General features: G+C 45.9%; 1 protein-coding gene across 1 annotated transcript; it reads right to left on the bottom strand.

Annotated features, from left to right (window-relative positions):
- Positions 1 to 17,538: 17,538 nt before the first annotated feature.
- LOC129326458 (uncharacterized) lies at positions 17,539 to 20,759 on the bottom strand. The gene is made up of 2 exons (XM_054974625.1): positions 19,777 to 20,759; positions 17,539 to 18,542 (listed from the first exon to the last, which is right to left on the bottom strand). The coding sequence occupies exons 1-2, from the start codon at positions 20,410 to 20,412 to the stop codon at positions 17,832 to 17,834; spliced, it is 1,347 nt and encodes a 448-aa protein (XP_054830600.1). The 5' UTR covers positions 20,413 to 20,759; the 3' UTR covers positions 17,539 to 17,831.
- Positions 20,760 to 22,465: the final 1,706 nt, after the last annotated feature.

The following is a 22,465-nucleotide window of genomic DNA, read 5'->3' as shown; positions in this document are numbered from 1 at the left end:
AATAAGGAAGTATTGCAACTGAGTGTAAGGAGTAAATGTTCTGAGGATTAGTTCTTCAGCTATGGCAATGAGTATTCAACTGCTGTGAGGTCGAACAGGTTGGTTGCTTCCATATTTGTTATAGGGATGAGTAGATTTCCACTCTTGTATTCTTATCTTGTTCCAGAATTTTGCTTTACATTGGCTTGGATCAGATCATGGCTCAATTAAAGAAACTGCCTTGTCAATCAATCAATCAATCAATCAATCAATCAATCAATCAATCAATCAATCAATCAATCAATCAATCAATCAAAAGAGAGTTTATTGTCTGTAGCAATAGGCCGTCACAATTCACCAAACATCGACTAATAAACAATTAAAACCATTGTATTGTCGAAGGCTTTCACGGCCGGAGAATGATGGTTGTTGTGGGTTTTCCGGGCTGTATTGCCGTGGTCTTGGCATTGTAGTTCCTGACGTTTCGCCAGCAGCTGTGGCTGGCATCTTCAAAGGTGTAGCACCAAAAGACAGAGATCTCTCAGTGAAGATCTCTGTCTTTTGAAGATGCCAGCCACAGCTGCTGGCGAAACGTCAGGAACTACAATGCCAAGACCACGGCAATACAGCCCGGAAAACCCACAACAACCAATTAAAACCATTATCACAGTTTGTATAGGTTACTAAAATTAATTAAAACAATGCAGCTGCCTTGTCGACTAGTGTGATTGTCTGAAGTTCGGGCCCCATCAGTCTCTCTGGTTATTTACTTCGGGCTCCATCACTCTCTCTTGCCGGGCCTGCAAGACAGAGTTGTTCCGCCAGGCATATGGCTGAGGCTGGGCCTCCGCCGGCCTGGAAAAAAGGGGTATATAAAACCCTCCCTGTGAAGGCTGTCCACCATCTTGTTTTAAATGTGTTGTTTTTAATTAATATGATTTTTTAACTGAATTTTAATTGTATTTTATTATGTTGTTATCCGCCCTGAGCCCGCTTGCGGGGAGGGCGGAATACAAATTTGAAATACATACATACATACATACATACATACATACATACATACATACATAATATTTAGAGTTTGTCAGACCAGGATTTAGTTTTATTTGATTTTTAACCTGCCCTCCCCACAAACAGGCTTAGGGTGGGGTACAACACACAGGATAAACAATAAAATCAATCTCAAAATGTATAACTTTCAGAATTAAAATCAAAAATAGATTCAGACAACCCAAGATGGAGCCTCTTCATGCTTCCCTGCCCATCAACATAGAGAAAAGAAAGGGGGAGGTGCGAGTTGATCTTACACTACAACATTGCATGCGTTCGGGAGGGGGGCAATCACTATACAGAGGACTAAATAGCCCCCCCCCACTGGCAGGAGACCGGTAGGAAGACTCATTTGATGGACCTAATGCAGGCCTCAACCATATCAAACAACAAAACCATATGCCTGGTGGAACATCTCTGTCTTCCCAGCCCACCGAAAGGATACAAGATCTTGGCGGGTCCAAATATCCTCCAACAGAATTCCACAAGGTTGGGGCCAGGACCGAAAACGCCCTGGCCCTGGTTGAGGCCAGCCGAGCCTCCCTGGGGCCAGGAACCACGAGCAGATGTTTGCTAATGCTGTCTAAAACTATGGTTTGAAGTTTTATTTGGTACAGACTTAGGCGCTGAGTTGATAACATGTAATATGTGTTGGCAGAGTGCCATTGCAGCAGTCAGGATTAGACATGGGCACGAACCAAAAAAAATTATCGAACCAGTGGATCATGGTTCGGTGCGGACCACGATCCCAAATTCCCGAACAGCAACGACCATCTCCTGTCTCTGAACCAAACCCGGATCATGGATCGTGGAAAACGCAGCAGGGCGCGCTGCTGTTCCCAGCCCATGGCTATTTATAAGCATGGGTCCCATTCAGCAACACAGGAGGTCTGTGTTTGGCCATCAGAGCTGCCTATCAGGGTTTGCAGGGATGAGATTGGAGTGCCCATGGCTACAGAACACCCCCTTCCCCCTCCCTCCCCTGGGTGTCTTCTCCCAACTTGTGATTGCTTTGCTGCTCTGTGGTTGGAAGGAAGCCCTGCTGATCAAGGAAAGCTGGGCTTCCATTGGGGTTTCCAGGGCGACAGAAGGAGGGCAAACAGAGCTCAGGCATTCCCCTGGCTCCGTTGCCAGGGGAATAGATTGCTGGCGCCTGAGTGTCTGGATCCCTGAACTGAGCCCGAACGCCACGATCCAGGCCTTTCCCGACCACTGGATCGTTGGCCGTGGACGATCATGATCCGCCGGGTCATGATCACGCAATCGCCATTTTCATGGGTTTTTACGTTCGTAATGCGGATCGTGCCCATCTCTAGTCAGGATATCAATCTGATTCAAGTATAACAAAAGCTTAATTATTAGAACTGACAAAATTGAGTAAGAAAGTGGAGAGATAAATTAGATGCCTAGCTATTAGGAGAGAGTATGTAAATGTGGGGAGTTCTAGAAGGAAAGCCTAAACTTTCCCCTTGTCTGTCTGCAGAATGCTTAAAGATCCTTAAGAAAGAAGGTACTCCCCCTACAATCCTATCTTAGGGTTGCCAGGCCCCTTTACCTTTAAACTGGAAGATGAAGAGGTTGCTATGCAGGTGTGGGGCCCTGATCCATCTGTCTTGCACACATTTTCACTATGTTTGGGGCTGATTTGGCCCTGCTGAGACGAGATCCCATAGCTTCCTACTTTCAACTAAAGTGCATCACTGGGGCCTCCCAACAAGATTTATTATCTTTTTGCTGGGCCTGTAAGACAGAAATTTTCTGCCAGGCATATGGTTGAGGATGGGCTATGGGCGAGACTTCCTGCCAATCTCCTGTTCGGGGGGGGGGGGGTAGTGCTATCCACAGATATAAGTGCAAAAAATCAGAATGCCCACACCACTTCCCAATCTCCACCATATGCTTTTTGGTTTGTGTGTGCAGCTGCCAGTCACTAAAGCCCTTTTCAGATTTCATGGAACGTATGCTGAACATATAGAGAGGTGACAGCTGGAATCACAGATGCTGGTCCTGCCCTGACCTCTGAACTGGGCCGGCATGCCCACCAAACTGCCCATATGTAGGCTGAGCCTGCTGATTAATACACCCTGGTTTTTTGCAGGGTACATATTGCAAAAACAGAGTCTCTGGGAACATACATCTGCAGGGCTGTGAATCAAAACAGCAGGTATCGGTGGTGGCTAATGTATCAGATTCAGACCGCCTCTCCCAGTATGTCCCCCACAGGGCCTTGCACTCTGCGGACAAGCAGCTACTGGTGATCCCCAGCCCGAGGGATGTTCATTGGGCCTCAACCAGGCCTTTTCAGCTCTGGCTCCGGCTGGGCGGAACACACTCCCAATGGAGATCTGGGCCCTGCGGGATTTGTTGCAGTTCCACAGTGTCTGCAAGACAGAGATGTTCCACCGGGCCTTTGACTGAGGGCCAAGCTACAAGTGACAAATGACACTTGAACGGCAAGTGGATTGAGTGGAGGGCAAGTGAATAGGGAGAAATACACTTGCTGTTCAAGTGTCATTTGTCACTTGTAGCTTGGCCCACAGTGCCAGCAATCTGTGCCCCTTCTGGCCACCACACCTCATCCCCTACTGCCTTGAGCACTGATTTTCTTCCCTCCCATAGCAGACCTCTGGCACCCCTCACACACAATTTCTGAGGTCTCCTGTCTTCCAGGAGCAGCATAGGGGTGCATTTGGGACTGCAACTGGAGTGGTTAGGCAGGAAAGTCACATTCCTCTAACGGAAATCCTTTCCATCTGCGGAAAGCTTCAAATGGTTCCAAGCTTGTGTCCGGCCAGAGCTCCTTGGATGAATGGTCAGATGGAAATGGAAGAGACAAAAAAAACTGAAAACATCCATGGTTTGCCTGCCTGTCATTCATTATACTATCCTCTGACTTTCATAAGTATTCTGCATTTGATGAAAAAACAAAAATTTAGGGGGAAATCAATGATCAAAGTAACAGTTGATTGCAGAGGTGTGTTTCACTGTTTTGTCGTTCTTTTGTGAAGGCCACTATCTCGCATTATGCAGCAGGCATTGGCTTTTACACCAACACCACTTCAAAAAGCATTAAAAGCCTTTGATTCACACATATCAAGCTTTTCTCACTTCAGCATAGTTTAGTCTTTCCAGAGCTTAGGTGAGGGATAAGCCCAGACTGAGAGACAGAAATCCTACCAGCGATAATAGCCACCAATACAAAGCACAGTATTTTTAAAGTGCAGAGGTGAACAGTACAATTTTTGCTGCCTTTGGGGAGACTGCAACAAAGTGGATTTGGAGAGAGGGGGGAGGAACAAGGCCTTCTAGAATATATATTGCCTGTATTTTGATCTGTGAGAGTTCAGCCTGGATTTGCCTAAAATGGCACCTGCGGGGCAGCCGGGCCTTTGACTAAAGCTACAATGATCAGAGTGGTTTCCTCAATGCGAGCAAATGGAGATGTTATAGGGGTGCCAATTTTGGCTTGAGAAATTTCTGGAGATTTGGGGGCAGTGCCTGGAGAGGGCGGAGTTTGGGAAAGGGAGGGACTTCAGCAGGGATGTGATGCCATAGAGTCTGCCCTCCGGAGTTGCCATTTCCTCTAGGGGAACTGATCTCTGAAGTTTGGAGATTAGCTGTAATTCCAGGAGAACTCCAGGCCTCACCTGGGGGTTGGCAAGCTTATCTCCACAGGGCTTTCTTGTCTGGGGGCCCATCAAAGCTTGGCGAAATTGACACCACCATAAACCATCAGCTGAGGGGAGAGGGCAGGTGGGTGTGTGTGTGTGTGTGTGTGTGTGTGTGTGTGTGTGTGTGTGTGAGAGAGAGAGAGAGAGAGAGAGAGAGAGAGACCATTGTTCAGAGACAGATAAACAAAATACCTCGGGCTGTCTATGGCTGCTAGAGTTACCAATTTCAAAGTGAGGGGGTGGAGTTTTCCCAGAATTAGAGCTGATCTCTAGAATACAAAAATCAGTTCCCCTGAAGGAAATGGCAGTTTCAAAGCGACTCTATGGCATCCTATATCCGCTGAGCTCCCTGCCCTTCCCAGACATCTCACCCATACATCCAGAAATTTCCCAAGTGGAAGCTGGTAACTTTCCAAACAGTGCTCCACAAGCCCCTTTTAAGTTCAACTAACCCCTTTCCAGGGCCATTTTTATTTCCCAGTCCACTCCTGCTAAAAGCCATTGGTGGATTTTCCCTCCTGATTTTGTCTAATCCCCTTTTAAATCCATCTGTGTTAATGGTCATCAGTATATCCTGTGGCAATGAGTCCCACAAGTTCTGTGAAGAAGTACTTTTTGACTATTCTCACTCTACTGCCAATCACTTCCACTGACTGCTTCCAAGGTCTAATATGGAAGTCAGAGAAAAAATTAAAGAACCAGTACATCACTCCATAATCTAAATACGTATGAAGTTGCTTTACAATGAACCAGGCCATCAGTCTGTCAAGGCTAGTATTGTCTGCTCCGACTGGCAGCAGCTCTCTGGGGTCTCAGGTAGGGGTCTTTCACATCACGGGCTGCCATGTTCTTTTAACTGGAGATGCCAGGGACTGAACCTGGGACCTTCTGAATGCAAAGCAGAGGCTCTTCCTCTGAGCTGCAGCCCCTCCCTCATATGTAAGGGAATGGCTAATTTTGGCTTTGATTTGCAGCAGAAAATTATACTTGCTACATTTTTTTTTCAATTTCAAAATAATGACTATGGATAATTATTTGGCTTAAGAGTGTCGAAGATTTGCAAAATAGATGCAAGATATTCTCAGCAATCCCTAGAAAATCCATCATGCATTTAGCTTATCAACTCAGCCCTCTTTGCCCTGTTGTTTCTGTGTTGAAAGTCATCTTAAACATCTGCTGAATTTAAAAATATCTTGATGAAACCAGATAAGAGATTTTTAACAAAACAACCCCCCCCCCCCCCGGTGTTTGCATTTCAAATGCTTTGCCTCGTTTGCATTGAATCTTAATTCCTCAAGGAATGCCATGTGGATAGATATTTGCATAAGCAGTTTGATAGATGTTTGCTAGAGAATTGGTTGCGTGTGGGGAGAAGGAACCTACATCTCGGAGAACTTTTCATACAGTGTTAATGGCGAACCCCTCTTCGCTAAAGGCTCTGAAATTTTAAAAAATACATTTATGAATCATGTTGCTTTCTAAATCTAAGAAGAAAAATGCATTGCAACATCCACCCTTTGTATGAAAATTTCATAAAAGCAACTTTAGAAAACAGTCCCATGTAGCATCAAGTCCTAATGCGGCATACATATTTTCGTTTTAATAATACCCGTAGCGTTTGAAGAGTAACCTGAGTCTCAGAAATTAAGTCAAACCAGGGTGGTCCTGATGGGAAACCTCCCCAAAGCCAGAACTTTTCTTTTTGTCACATCACATTCTCCAAACTCTGAATTCCATGTTCTCTTTTTGCTTCCCTCTCTAGAGAAGTAACAAAAACCTATTATCGCTTCAGAAAGAAGAACCCAACAGAAGGCTTTGCTATGAGAACTTCAGCCTAGGGACTTTTCTTTCAAAACTGTGCAGATCAGTTAATGAAATTTTGAAGCCAAGCCCTGTTTTATGGGAGATCAAAGGTCCACTGAAAGAAGAAACACTAAAGATGGTGTCTGGTTAGTTTTGTATTGAAAGGGATTTCAAACAAATAGGCCCCTCCTCTCTCAGCGTTCTTGTCAATCTTTTGCCTGTTTTCTTCTATGGAAGACCTGACCTGGATAGCCCAGGTGAGCCTAATCTCATCAGATTTCAGAAGCTAAGCAGGGTCAGCCTTGATTAGTAATTGGATGGGAGACCTCCAACGAAGGCCAGCGTTGCTGAGGCAAGTAATGGCAAACTACTTCTGTTAGTTTCTTGCCATGAAAACCCCACCAGGGGTCGCCGTAAGTCAACTCTGACTTGAGGGCTCTCTCCACCACCACCACCTCTGTGGATGACAAAAATAAACAGCACAAGTGTTACTTAGAGAAAGAGATTGTGTACATTACTGCAAACAAATTTAAACTATAGGAAAAGGCTATTTGTTGAAATGGGATGAAATCATCCATGATGTTCTTCAGCACAGATCATATCTGGTTCACCCCAGCTTATAGAGCTTGGAGTCATGGTGCCCTTAAAGGTACCATACAGTATAAAAGTGTGATAAGTAACCTTTAGGATGCTTTATGCAAAAAACCCCCAACAACAACATCCAACCAGGTGCTACTCTACGGCACCTTTCAAGTGTCATCACTTGATTTTAGGATGCTATGAGGTTTTGGTGAAGATTTTACAGCCAGTTCTCTGGAGACCAAGTCTGACCCCAAAAAGAACGAAGCAGGAGGAATGGCCTCTAAAAACAAGGTATTAGAACACAATGGAATTGTTGAGTAAAATTGTTTAGTCATAGTATGCTAGGTAAGTATATCATCATAACATCTATCATCCATTTTCAGTCCAGAGGACTTTTACATGTCAGTGGGATGAATTCTGTTGCTTTAGCAAACATTAACAGAATAACATGATAACACATTGGCTGTTTCCACACACGTCCTTAAAGGGATGGCCCACTCACCAAATGCTGGCAGCTTTTCCTCTTGACTCCAGACATCTCCATTTTCAAAATGGGTGCAGGTTGTTTACCAACCATTTTAGGCGTTTCTTCTGCAACCACACTTTCGATGGTCTTTTCTTTTAGCATAGCTTGATGGAGCACTTTTTCTTCATTCTTGGGCATGTGAATGGTAAAAGCGCTCGGAGGAATCCTCCGATGGCCACCCAGCTCCTCCCCACAAGCTTTCAGCATGCTCACAGCAAAAAAAAAATAAATGAAAGGGAGGCGGGCAACAGTGATGAAAGTGCCCGACTTCCCCTCCAAACCCGCTTTTTATAGGAGCTTCTGAGGCTGCCTGCAACCACAAAGCATAAGGTAAGTGCTTTTGAGGAGGGTGCATGGAGGTTGAGTTTTCATAGTGACTCAGCAAAACACACACGATAAGCGGGACGAGGGTGGCAAAAGCCGGCTGTATGGAAACAGCCATTGTATACCATGTCTGTCGCATTCACATCATAGTAGCAAGTGGAACTGTTTGACGCAGTCTGGATACAGATCAGGTTTACTTAAATCTGTAGTTAGACACCTTCTGCAGTTATCCTGCAGAGGAATTTCAAAGGGAGATTAGAAAGAGAGACTGCTGAACTGTAACTGATAATGAAGCTCAACACAATGCATCCACCTAGACTGAATTGAGACATAGACTTCCTTTCTCATTCCCAATGCTGATTTCTCCATACCCACTACCCCTCAGCATAGCTCATCCTATTCAATCACACTGCCATTGTCATTCACCAGCTATTTTCATTCAGCTTCTGCAATCACTCCACTCTCCAAGGACAGATGGACTCACATTCTAGCTGTATCTGAAGAAGTGAGCTGTGGTTCACGAAAGCTCATACCCTACCCCTAATTTTGTTAGCCTTATAGGTGCTAATGGACTCTTGCTCTTTTCTACTGCTACATGAATACCCATCTTGATCTACTTTCTGTATAATATGGGAAGGTTTTTAATTCTCAACTAGCAGCACCTGTATAGAGAGATTGTTACCATCAGGGGCAGAGCTTTTACCACCTCCTCTGCTCTTCCTCTCCAGCCCCACAAGGGAGCTGCATCCTGGAAGAAAAGAAGCGCCCAGAAAAAGTCTGTTGCCTTCAGAGGCAGAGCTTTTACCACCTGTTCCGTTCCCTTTCCCTCCTCCATGGATTAGTTTGTAGTTGCCAGGTAGATTTGTTGAGTTTATGCTCTGTTGCTTTTTTTTAATATCGGTCGAATCCACATTACCTCTTTTTTCCCGGTTGTTCTCCACATGAAATCTGCATTTCAGAGTGCCGGTCACATTACCCAATCCTCTACACGCATCTCTCTCGGATTTCCATCGGATTGCTAGTAGCGGTTTTCTTGCGGGAGTTTCACGATGGACGTGAACGCTTGCGAGCGCAATTTTCGCGCTCCTTTTTTAAACAGCCGTCAATCAAGTCTCCCCTTCCTTTCCTTGCGTTCCCATTGGCCGATTCCACCAGAGATGGCTCATAAGCGATTTCTCCTATATTTCCCCTTTATTTGCTTTCGTTGCTTGGTTCAGCAACATCCGATTTCTCAAAAGCCAAACTTTTTTCTCATTAACATCTTTTTAGTGGCCCAACCACCCGAATATCCTCTTCCCCCCCCTCCTCTTTTAATTTTTTTTTTAAATAGATCTGTCATAGCGAAATTTCGTAGTGTGTTCCACCGCAACAAAGATCACATTTAACCGCCGTCCTAACGCCTCCTGCCTCGGCCCATGTATACAGTGCTCTTGAATGATACCACAAACAAGTTTTTAAAATCTGTTGTGTTTCTTGTTCCTTGAGAAATGTCTCTTTTAATTTTTTTGGCTTTTTTAAAACTTAAGACATCGTGACGCAGTGACGATAGATCAAAATAAAAAGCTTTGAATGTCCAACCCGGAATTATTTTGTTGGAATGTTATTAAATCGTTTGGTCAGGGTGTGTCTCGTGGCTGGCGCTTGTCACGACCGAATGTTGAACACCACGGGGACACTTGGCTAGGGTGCCTTTTCTGGGCGCAATACTTTTTTTATTCCCACATAACAAAATATCGCTATTCCAAAGATTCATTAAAAAAAAAATTAGAAAAAAAAGGATCAGAGAATCGAGGGAAGATTTACGTGCCGCACAGACAGAATAGGAATCAATTGTGTTCCTGGCAAAAATATTAGTAGATAAAGAAAGTTTGTCAATCTTGGATTAACAGGGGAAATGCTGTCCAAAAACATGCAGAAAACATTTTGAACATCGAACACCTTTCTGTTGCTCTTAAAGAAACGCTTCTTATTTCTGGTGACCCAATTTTTTAGTTCCACATTGACATCCATGAACTTAAAATAGATTCCCTTGAAATCTTATCTGTATTTCCATTCCTGTTTTGCTGTAAAATTTGGTGTTATGCCTGGGGACACAATGGAGAAAGCATTCTGAAGATACAGTGAATACAGACAGAATGCTAAATTTAAAGTTGTGATGTGGCGTTCTGTGGGTTCTTTGTGGTTCTTCGTGTTTGGCACCTGTCTCAAACCTGTGTGCCAACCAGGCTGGAGACTACGACGTTTGGCCCCCCGATTGGAGTGATGAATGGGAAACCTAGGATATCAGCAGAATCATTCTGGACATCATATTCAAAGTGTCCTTCGGCATCCTCCACTTTTAAACAGCTCCTTTTGTTCCACGCCAGTAGAAGAAAAAACACATCTGGATATCCAGCACAGATAGGGGCCCGCCTGTAAATTCTGTTAATTGGCGTCACGTGTAGTTCATTTCCATCACACCCAATCTAAAACACTGGGGACTGATTGATTCAGCACTCCATTCAGAAAATCATGCATTCAATGCCAGTTTCACCCATTGATTTCATCTCCCACATTAATGGACTGTGCTTTTGAGAGGGAAGAACGGGTAACACCAGGAGCGGCACATTCCAGACGAATCAGAATTGGTGTTTTTGTATTACGCTGTGCCAACAAATTTCAGCTTGATGTCTCCATGTGATGTGGCGGAACAACCAGTTTCTTGGGCCATTTAAACTACAGGTCATATCACATTATTTCTCAACATCAGCAATTTAGAGCCCAATGATGCCATTGGGGTGATGCTCCTTAAATTGTCAGTGCTTCCCTCGTCTGGAAAACTGAGTCTGGTGACATGATGACAGGGGGGATGCTTGTGAGGTGCTTGTGGAACAGTGTAATCCACCATTTGCCACTTATATAACATGTCCCAAAAAACCTACAATTGTGTCAAGTCAACTGTGGCAATCAGAATTTGACACATGAGACTAAACTTTGGCAGGTAAGGCTAATGAAGTTCGAGGTCACGATAAATACAAACACTTCACGTGTTTGCCGGGGATGCGGGAAATTAGAAAAAAGGGGGTGCAGAGAAAACCTATGATGATGTGGGACATTGTACCAACAAGGGGTGGGCATTGATTGTAATTTGGGAAATCTAGTGGACAGTCCAGACAGCCATTACACCTATCTTATGGATGCATAGACATGGACCACGTACAGAGAAAATATCACTGTGACATCATGGAAAATATTTTTTTAATTTAAGGAAAAAATTCAGCAAAAGAGAACCACAAAAAAATTTTTTTTTTTAAATGAACAGCTCAACAATAAACTGTGGGGGAAGGGGAAGAAAACTTGGGTAACTATATACAGTGGTGAGAACAATCAGGGTGCATCCCCAGAGGCAGAGGGACGATGTCTCCTTCTCTCACGGCGCTCCATCACATTGACTCGCCGCCCTAGGCGTGCTAGTCGGTCCTCCACGCTGCTCAACCTCTCTTGCACATTTGAGACTGAATTTGGGAAAGAAAAGTGTTTTTGAGAGACGGCACCCAAAAAAAGGGTGACAGCACCATTCAGAGCAAAAACTTACTGGATGATCCTAGCCTCTCCTCCATCCTCTCCATGGCCGTGAACAGATCTCCTATCCCTCTGCGTTGGGCTCTTCCTGGGGGAGCAGACCTTCTGCTGGTTGAGGGACCCTCCTCCGACCGTTCCAGTTGGCTTTCCTGTGCACTAGCTTCAGAAATGAAAGGAAGAAATCAAAGTCTTGTAAAACGGTTTGGCCACAGCAGTTATAACATCATGGCTGATCCACTGTGGCATCAACCTCCAGATTCTCTGATTTCATTTCAATGATTACAGAAAAATGGGAACTCTGTTATAGCACCAGCAAATAAAACATCGGAAAGCATTAATTTTTTTTTCTTGCTGTTACAAAGGAGATAAAAAAAGGCTGACAATTATTTTTTTTCACAGCACACTTTTGAAATCGTGGAAAAGGCCGGTGGGTGGTGATGCTCCGTGCTTGGGGCACCACTGTCATATACAACTTCCCCTCCATCCATGGAAGTGTGGAAGCGAATGTGGTCCCACTCATCCATGGACACATTCTATGAAGGTTGATGGTCAAGTGCACGGTGTGGGAAAGCATCAGTTGCTGGTCTGCCTGATTTTAGGTGGGGAAGAATATATTAGGCAAATACATGCTTACCAGGGGGTGCCTGTTCTGATCCCTGTGCAGGGTCCTCAGAGGAAGCTTGCTCCCCAGCCACCTCAAGCGCCTCCTGCTCCTCGTCTGCTCTTGCCTCCCCCACGGCAGCGGTGGGAGCTCTACCACGGAGAAGGGCTGCAAAGTGAAGAAGAAATGTTGGCACACTCCATCAAACCATTGCAATCGGAACATTCATGACAAAAAGGTGCAACAAAGATAACACCAGCAACTGTGCACCGTGATGAACACAGCGGCTCGACACATGCCACATTCCCAAACTTGGGGTCCCTCACGCCGAGCATAAAAAAAAAAGGTTTCTTTGTAGGAGAAAAAAAATCCGCTATTGCAATAAAACGGCGTTGTGCGACGATTACGGGGGGGGGGAATGGAATCTCAGCTCTCCCCCCACCATCTAACTTTTTGCCTGGTTTCTCCACATTGACGTGCACTTAACTGCGTTGTTAATTTAAAATTAAATGCTTTTAAGAGGTTCTTACCAGCATGATGACGGGATTGCCAGCTTGGCCTTCCGGCGAGATCCCAGAGGTTCATCATGGACGCAAAGTACGGGGGCTTTCCACTCTGGCGAGGGATCCCCTGCCAGGCTTCCAGCGCCCCGTAGAAGTCCCCCTTCACCCTCTTGAACTTCGATCTGCACTGTTCGGGGGTCCTGCTGTGACCACGGGCACACATCTGCCTCGACAGCTTGTGAAATATAAGCTTCGTGGGCAGATGTGTGCTCCTCATTACACGCGCCGCTTTTCCGGAGCGTGCAACGAGGTCCAGCAGGGTCTCCACCTCTTCATCCCGCCAGAAGACTCCTTTTGCCGCTGCTGCCATACTTGTTCCTAAACGAAATACCGAAAATGTGCTGTTGCATAAATAAGCATGCCTTCATAACGGCTCCATAAAGGCGCGGAAAAAAAGGCTGCTGATTGGACGCGCTTAAACAGGATGACCAATCGGTGTTAAGGATTTGATTTCGGCGCCAAATGCTGTTGAATGAACACTATGTTCTCCCACACTCATGGGAAGGCCCTTTCAGGCCAATAATTTTTATTTCTGCTACTTGAGGTCCAGTGAAGCACGAGAAAGCATTTTTAACAAGAACAGGGGTTGATTTCTTATCAACAAATTGGTTCAATTTTCACATCGCATTACAGTCCTTTTCACGATACATTTTCCTGGCGCGCCAATGCTTCATCGAAAATTCGTCATAGCGTTATTTTGTCACATTAAAATTAATTAGGCAAAGGAACGGGTGGTGGCTACAGCGCATGCGCAATTAACGGCTTGGATTTCCGGCGGGAGAACAGTGCTTGGTCGACGGATCACAGTGCAGTGGACTGCCCTCCATTTGCTTTCTTGCAGACGTGGGGAGAGAAGAGCAACCGACACTCTGATCTGCGGACACCATCATAAACAATTGTTTTTTGAAAATGTCGGCCACTGCTCCTGCGGCTCCACGATCAGCGACATGGAGGGAAAAAGAGGTATTGGACCTCCTTTCTTTCTGGGGGGAGGACAAGATACAGGAAGCCCTTAGAAGCTCCCACAGGAACTTAGACAACTTTGAAAAAATTTCCAAAATGATGTCCTCACGTGGTCATCGGCGCACTGCATTGGAATGCAGGAACAAAACAAAAAGTATGCGGTTGGAGTACAAGCGCGTCATAGCACACAATTCCACCTCTGGAAACGGCCCCATTACATGTCCTTTTTTTCGTGAGCTGGACAGTATTCTAAGAGGGGACGCAAGTGTTAAACCTAAACGGATAGCGCGAAGCATTTCTTTTGCCCAAGGACCCCCGCAGATAAGCGCCCCCAGGGAAGTGATGGAGGGATCGGAGGAACTCTTCTCGCACGACATGCAGACGATAGATGCTGCACCGCTGTGGTGCTCTTCTCCAAATCCCATGGCAGCACGTGAGTGATGGAGCGTTGATTATTCTAGTTCAGAGCTATGATTTTTCTTCCTTTTCACATTTCCCTGTCTATGAAATCGTAACACCTTTATTGATTTCACGTTTATAGCGCAGAACACGTCATCATCCACCGATGCCAGTGAAGAGGATCTTGACCGCACCATAGATGGACTTGCTGACAAGGGTGAGCATTGTTTTGACAGGTTGCTCCAATGGTGGCCCACCCAAAAACAGTCCCTGGAAAGGCTGAAGACATCTCGAAAGTGGGAACGCCAAGATGAGAGTGCTTGTTTTAGGGGAAAAAAAGGGCACGACCTCAGGTTTGCAAGATATGGGAAAGTCTGTCAGTGATGGGATGGTTTGGAGGTCTTTCATTTATGGGGATGATGTGACATCATTGGCCACACCGTGGAGGTTGTCTTAGACTTATGGTTTCCAATCGTCAACTGTCCACTCCTGCCCAGGCCATCCATGCAAGCAACACCACGGTTTATCCGTTCTATATTTACCAAAATGCATGGATGGAGTTGGCTTTGGATTCAAATATATTTTTGATCAGTCTCCTTTTCATTAATGGATGCCTGACTTGAACTCCAATCTCTACACTCGAAGCATATAAACCCAGTGCCCAGCTTCAGGGACAGATGAACACAGGAATATGAGACCGTGGACGGGTGCACGGACTGGTGCAATTTTCTGTGTGAGACATTCCGGTCCACTAAAAGGCTGAATAAGGGGTAGATGACAGAGGGCACATTCAAAATCTGTTTCAGGTTTTCAGGGCCACCTCTTTGTCGTTATAGTGGTGCAAAAAAAAATGTCAGACGTCCCATTACAGCTCCTATCATCTCTTATATATTGCTAGTGGCACAGATACAAATAAGAAAAGAGGACAACGCAGAAGACAGTGCCTGCGAAGTGAATGTTTGAATTGTATTTATCTATATCAAATCCCTGTGTTTTTCAAACAAATCACATTTAAAACCTATCAATTTTCAGAAAACGACACTACAGGTGCAAACGCAATAGAGGACGACGACAGTGATTCAGACCTTCCCCTGGGGCATCGTTCACGCTATAACACGGGTAAGCTTGGTTGATCTGCAGAATCTAAAAGAGTCCAGTTGCACCTTTGAGAAGAGACAATTGCAGAGTGGCATAAGCTCTCCTGAATCACGTTATCTTTGTCTGACATATGAAACAGAGCATGGTCAAATATAGAGGGGGGGAGAGAAGTGGAGGAGAGAGCTGAGTCATCTTGGGAGGCCGGAGGGTGCCTCACAATCGTTCCTTTTATGTCACATGTCCAAAATCTCCATTCTTTGTGTGCGACTGTTGGCCTCCAAGGCAGTTGCCCTGTTAGTTTCTGTAAGCCCAACAGCAAGACCATAATATCCCCTTGGCGTGTGACCCTCCTATAGACACAGACCTACCCGCAAGATGAATTAAAAAAAAAAAATTTTGTTCCCAGAAGCCCACGCCAGGTGTCACCGAGCTCACCCAGACCCCACCTGGTGCAATAAAATCTGTCACCTGTTTCACTGTGAACAGCATGCATAGTCCCCATTCTGAACCAAATGGAACGGATGAAATTTTCATGTGTGTTGTAATTCATCGGCCACGCAGGGTGCATAGGTTAGAAAAAAAAAAAATTGGGACAAACTACGGCTACCTTACAGTCTGCATTGGATTTTCCCAGAAGAGTGTAGTGTTCTCCCACTGGTAGCTGAAATTTCCCATTTATCATGTAAGATTTTTGTCAATGTATTTTTTCTCGCATTTGTTGGCTGGTTTCTCAGATCTGCAGCGCGCATTGAACTGCACCTTGCACCCCTCAATTGATAATGCCAACACTGTTGATGTGATCTGCACTGACATGAATCACAGTTCCAAAAATTAATTCTGAGGGACACCCAGACACCGTCTTGGATCACCTATCCTCTTTAATGGTTGCTCCCACCATATATGTTCTGATGTTGTCAGGATTTCAAGGAAATTCTTGATTTGGCATAACATTGAAAATGGTCAGAATGTGCTCACTGTGGCACATTGCAAGAGCAACGTTGGTCAGCATTGGTGTAAAAGGCAGATCAGGACACAGCACGTCTCCTCGCTATCTAAAGCAGATAAATTGGTCTCTCTCACTAACGCAGTTTTAAACATAATAGCTTTGACTGCTGCCAGTATGTCCTCCATGTTATTTCTGTACAACCCATATGGCAAGTGGCATTGTAAAAGCCTTCCAGTTATGGAAAAACCTTGATGCTTGTGCATGCATGGTTATCAAAAGATGTGGAACACATTGGCCTCGGCGGGGGCAACGGGATGAACTAGGCCGAAATCTGTTATGTGGGTTTTGGAAGTCATGGGGAAGTGCCCAAACTATGAAGCCTGCTGCTGGCCAACCAAAAAACATGTTGCATCCTTTTCTGCAGGCTTAGATTTCTGAATAATGTCTGAGATGTTAACAATTTATTGATCTGTTGCTCTGACTTACATCCACAGCAGACGGGGCAGATAACAGATGCCTAGCAGAAGTTTCACCGGGAACAAGACTATTCCAACTAAGAAACAGGAGACGCAGAAACGCAGCACTCTATGGAGTAGCCGATGATATGATGCGCCGTTCTCGAGAGGAGCACAATGTCCAGGTTTCCCAATGGCGAACGGACAGAGAGATGCTGTGCAGTTGGAAGGCTGATGAGAACAAGATTCAGAGGGAATTCTTGGATCACACTAAAATGGAGAGTGAGAAGTTTGCCGAGGCCTGGAAACAGAACATTTCGGTGATGTCTGATGCTGTGAACACTTTGAAGTCATTGGGACAGATGCTCGCCCAACAGCGTCAAATCATCCCCCCAACACACGATTATGGGCAAACCGCCCTACCTGCCTCACAGGCAACCCCGAAGAAGGCAGCAGCGAGGCGTTCCTGTGTTGGCAAAGCCAGGGAGAGGCTGACGCTTTGAGGAGCTATGTTCTGCGTTGCCCTCCTTATTTGCCACATATCATGGTTTTTGGCAGCAAAGTTCATTTGACAGATTCCATTGCACTGGTGACCCCTTAATGGTCTTTATCTATTGTATTTGAAATAAATGTGTGTTAAGGAGTTGTCGCCCCAGTCATGTATGTCTGTTTTAAAATTCTTAACTTTCTGGGATCAAATGGAATCATCAAGGTATAAGATGATGGCCAATCGTTTCCAATGTTGACTCCCTTTTTTTTTTTCAACGCAATCCCCAAAGTTTAGGAATATTTAACATCAGACAATACAATGAAATTACAGTAAGAATCACATTTGTGTTTCTTTGTGTAAGTGGCATCACTCATGTAGTGACCATTCTAAACAGCCTTCCTGCAAAAAGTGAAACACAGCAGTTACCAATCGAGTGGCGCTTCCCCCCCCCTTGATTGCAACATGCGGCTAAGTTATATCTTTGGGAGGAGCACTTGCAGTCCAAATTGGAAATTTGGGGGGGGGCCCTATTCCAGACTTGGCCAAAAATACCATGACCAACTGTGAACGATGTATGCGGGGGACCACTCAGCTGTGTGGGAATGTATTGTCTGCATGTGCCAGGACTTGAATTCACATCCACCGCTTGTCTGACAGCACCCCAATAATCAATAGTCTTTTGAGTTCAGTTAACCAAATTTTTTTTTTATTTACACAGATTAGAGTTGCTGGTTGAGACCATTTATGTTCCCCTTGGTTTAGCAGCTTTTTGAAGCAGGTTAGCCGATGTCCATCACTTGCCGCACTGAGGGAGGCAACATCAACTTGTCGAATCTAGGCCCATATACTTGGCCAGGGCATCCCTAACCACCTTTCCTTCGGCAAGATGCCTGTGATGGGTGGTCAACTCTTGTCCCTCTCCATGAGAAACAAGTATTGTCTCTGGGGCTGCTCCGCGGCCAGTGATGGGATGTCCCCGGCTTTCACAGAGGTTGTGCAAAACAACACATGCTGTCACCACAGCGATGACGTTGTGCTCCCTAACTTGGAGGCGGTGTGACAGACACCTCCACCTGGCCTTCAGTCTTCCGAAACAACATTCCACCACGTTCCTGGCTCGCGATAGGCGGGTGTCAAACATTTTCTGAGCTTGTGTGGTTGCCGTTCTCCCGTAGGGCTTCATAAGCCACCTACGCATGGGGTAGGCTCCATCGGCAATGACCACCGGGGGTATTCTTACACCGTCCACCACCATGAAAGGGTTTCCCGGAATTAGTGAGCCACTATCCATGGCAACACAGAAGGCGGAGTGGGCGAACACGAAGGCATCGTGGTTCTTCCCACTCCACCCCACCTCGGCGTCCACAAATCTTCCCCGGTGATCAACTGTGCCTTGGAGCAGAATCGAGGAATAGTTCTTGCGGTTGCCGTACTGATCTGGGCGGCCTCCAGGAGCGCAGATTGGGATATGCGTTCCATCAATAGCTCCCACACAGTGCGGGAAACCCATTCTACGGAAACCGTCCATTATCTGGGAGAAAGAAAAAAGAAAGGAAAAAAAAAGTCATAGTGCTATCAGGCAAACTGTGCTTTAAAGAATCATCATCACTCAGCGATGTCTAGTTCTTAAACACCCTGAAAGGGTTATTTTTGTAAATTGAATTTAGGATTTTTTTGCATTCTGAAATGTTGGGTGGAGGTTCTCTTATGTTTGGTGTAATTTAAATTGAATGATCCACATATCCACACAAGTCTCTCTCTTCTCACCCTTTGGCAATAAAGGTGACCGTTGGTGGTTTAAAAATCAGCATCTTTTTGAGGCCACTAACTGGCCCACCAAATTGGGATCGTCTTGTGCCTTGCTAGAGGGAACGAGAACGGGTGTGAGACGGGCCCATGACAATTGGGTCCATTCTGGACTCAAAATTCCACCCCGGGCCACAGAGGCCTCTATTTTTTCTAACCCTGGAGACAGGTGTTTGGCGGTGTATGAGGCACTGTTTTTCGGGGTAAACCAAAACATCCCCCCAGGTAACAAATTAACTAGAAATTGTTGGAGAGTGGGATAACAGGTCGGATAAGGTGCCTTGCACGTTGTGTTTACTTTGCTTTCACAATGCCACCCAGAGCCACCATGAAGGGAGACGTTTCTCCCCATAGAAAACCATGGAGATTTTAGGAGGATTCGTGGAGAATTGGATGGGAGGGGGGGTAAACTTGTATCCCCATATTTCAAAGTATTCCTAAATTTGGAGGTTTGACAAAGGAGGGTTAGGAGAAGGTGTTCGACAACTGTGTAACGATTTGGGTCACACAGTAGGGGGAAAGACCAAACTGCATTCCTGCACACCACCCCACCTATGTAAACCAAATGTTTATATCACAGAGGCAAAAAAGGCAATCCCTCTCCACGACAATTCATTTTGTTAACTGCTTCAGATCACACGGCGAGGGGTGTGTGTGTGTGTCAGTTGTTGCCCCTCTTTTTCTTAAAAAAAAGGGATTTGTGTGGTGGAAGAACACACTATGAGGGTTGAATGCCATTGCATGCTTAAGGTGTCTGTGGGCAATGTTCACTCACACTCAAACAAACACATAGCGTTGTAGATTTTGAGAGGGTTTCAAAATTACCTTTAAAATGACTGGGAGAGGGGGATGATGTACACACCAGAGTGTTGTGTACTGGTCGTTCCGTTAATGTCACAATTTTTTTTTAAACGATAAATTGTAATAGCGAAATTTTGATATTTCAAAATAAAAATTACCTGTCCAATCGCTCTTCCGAAGGAGACAGTCTTCGATAGAAGTTCCACCTCGACCGCGAGGCAGAACTCGACCACCGCGGAGGCTACCGTTGACTTCCCAATCCCGAACAGATCGCTCGCCACCTGGTAGCTTGTTCCGCTGGCCAGCCACCAAATTGCAACCGCGACTCGTCTCTCCACCGATATTGCAGAGCGAAGGGAGGTGTTTTGACGCTGCAGCCTTGGACGCAGGGCTTCCACCAAGTCGATGAAGGTCCTCTTGGACATCCGGAAGCGGCGCATCCACCGACGGTCATCCCAGTGCACCAACACGATATTCTCCCACCAGTCGGTGCTTCTCGGGTATACCCAGTGCTGCCGTGGCTCCTCCATCTGCGCAAGCAGGAACCAATGTTGGAAGCGCTGCCGGCGCCGTATTCTGGAGCGCGTCCAGGCGACGGTGGAGACTGAATCCTGGAACAGAATCCTGGCTGCAGCTCTGCGGCGTTGGGCTGAATAGCGCCGGTAAGCAAGAAGCAGCTGCGTCTGGCAAGCCAGCAACGTAAACATCAGCTGTCCGATGAGGGCGACTATAGGATCCATACCCACAACCGAATCGGCAACAGTAACCACAACGACACCAAGCACACCAACCATCCGCTCACACCCACAAATAGATTTTGCCGAGAACCTTCCCTTTTATAGACCATTCGAATCGCCCGCCCAAAAAAGTTAACCAGTGGCTATCGAGATGTTCACGTGATTTGTCGCTTTGTTGATGTTTCCTCATATCGATAAAACGAAATAACGGAAAAGTGTTTTCAAAAAAAATAAAAAAAAAGGGAGGGAAAAAAAGGTACCGCCCACAAAAGCGGTTGGCGAGCGGACGTGTGACCGGAGGCTCGCGCGAGAAAGCCGGATGGGGAGCCTGAATGTGAACGGAGAAGGAAAAGTTGCGGGTTGGAGGAAACCGAAAGAAAAGCGATTTATAAGCGGGTAATGGGTGAATGTGGATTCAGCCATCGTAAGCTGCTTTGTGTTCATACTCAGTGGAGAAAAGCAGGGTAGAAGTATCCAAATTAATAAATAAAATGGTTTTGAAGTGCAGCCTTCTCAGAGCTTTATTCTTCATTTTCTTGGCCATGTGGTCCAATAGTATTCCTGGGAGGTACCCCACTTCAGAGTTCTTTGAAGGGAAAAAACAGGCTTTGGGGTTGGCACCACTCTATGGAAGCTTACAGGGCACTATACCCCATAAACTGAGGTGGTCCATATCTTATTTTGGGTGCAGAACTGTTTGCACATCGTCCGACTTTGAGCTTCATGGTCTCTTTTTCTGTGAAGAGACAATGCTGTCTGTCCAAGAGGGAAGCATCACATTTCAAATCCTGATTAACCCGAGGGCTTCCAGTAAAGTTGATGGGTGGTTGATTCAATACAAAAGAAAATATTTGTTTACTCAGTGAGTGATTAACAAGTAGAATTCACTGCCAGAGGATGATGATGATGATAATAACAACATTCGATGTATATGCCGCCCTTCAGGACATCTTAATGCCACACTCAGAGCAGTTTACAAAGTGTGTTATTGTTATCCTCACGACAATCACCCTGTGAGGTGGGTGGGGCTGAGAGAGCTCTGAGAGAGCTGTGACGGACCAAGGACACCCAGTTGGCTTCAAGCGGAGGAGTGGGGAATCAAACCCGGCTCTCCAGATTAGAGTCCTGCTGCACTTAACTAGAGCTGCCAGCTCCAAGTTGGGAAATTCCTGGAGATCTGGGGGGTGAAACCTGGAGAAACCTGGAGAAAGTGGGGTTTGGTGAGGGAAAGGACCTTTGCATGGCATAATTCCATAGAGTCCACCCACAAAAGTAGCCATTTTTCTCCAGGTGAACTGATGTCTGTGGCCTGGAGACCAGTTGTAATTCCGGGAGATGTCCAGCCACTACCTGGAGGCTGGCAACCCTACTCTTAACTATTACACCAAACCATATGTAGTGATGGCCTGTAGTCAGGCTGAACAGGGATTGGCCTGAGAGATCACCCTGTGAACTTCATAGCTGAGCATGGGTTTGAACCTGGGCTGACTCAGTCAATCCGACACTCAAACCATCTCATGGCACTGATTTTCATCTAAATATTCTCACAACTGAGGTACATTATAGACTGTAAGAAGAAAAAGATCTATTTTCTGCCTGCATTGAATTATGATTTTTTCTTCTTTTAGAGTACCCCTCACTAAAAATATAAGGAGCTACAACGCGCTTTTCCAATAACAGACTGCTAAATCATCCTACTATATAAAAGGCTAAGCGTATTCAAGACAACTCACTTCCTACCCTGGTGCACCACTAGAGGTCGCTGCTGTGGAGGGAAACCCAGATGAGGCAGCCAGACCTCCAGAGAGTGTGCTGCAACAGGAAGCCCAGGCTGGGATCAGGAGTGGAGCAGGTGGCAATGCCCGCTTGCTGCCCTCACCCAGCTGGGATCAGGCACAGAGCAGGTGGCAATGTCTGCCCACCCTTTACCCAGCTGGGATCAAGTACAGAACGGGGGCAATACCTGCCCTCTGCCATCACCCAGCTGGGAGCAGGAGTGGAGCAGATGGAAATGCCCATCCCCTCTTCACCCAGCTTGGAACAGGAGCAAAGCAGGGGGCAAGGCCTGTTCCCACTTCACCCAGCTGGGATCAGGCGTGGAGCAGGTGGC

Source organism: Eublepharis macularius, chromosome 3, assembly GCF_028583425.1.
Source record: "Eublepharis macularius isolate TG4126 chromosome 3, MPM_Emac_v1.0, whole genome shotgun sequence".
Taxonomy (NCBI): domain Eukaryota; kingdom Metazoa; phylum Chordata; class Lepidosauria; order Squamata; family Eublepharidae; genus Eublepharis; species Eublepharis macularius.
Note: the sequence above shows the minus strand (reverse complement) of the source record. Positions and strands in the feature narration are given on the sequence as shown.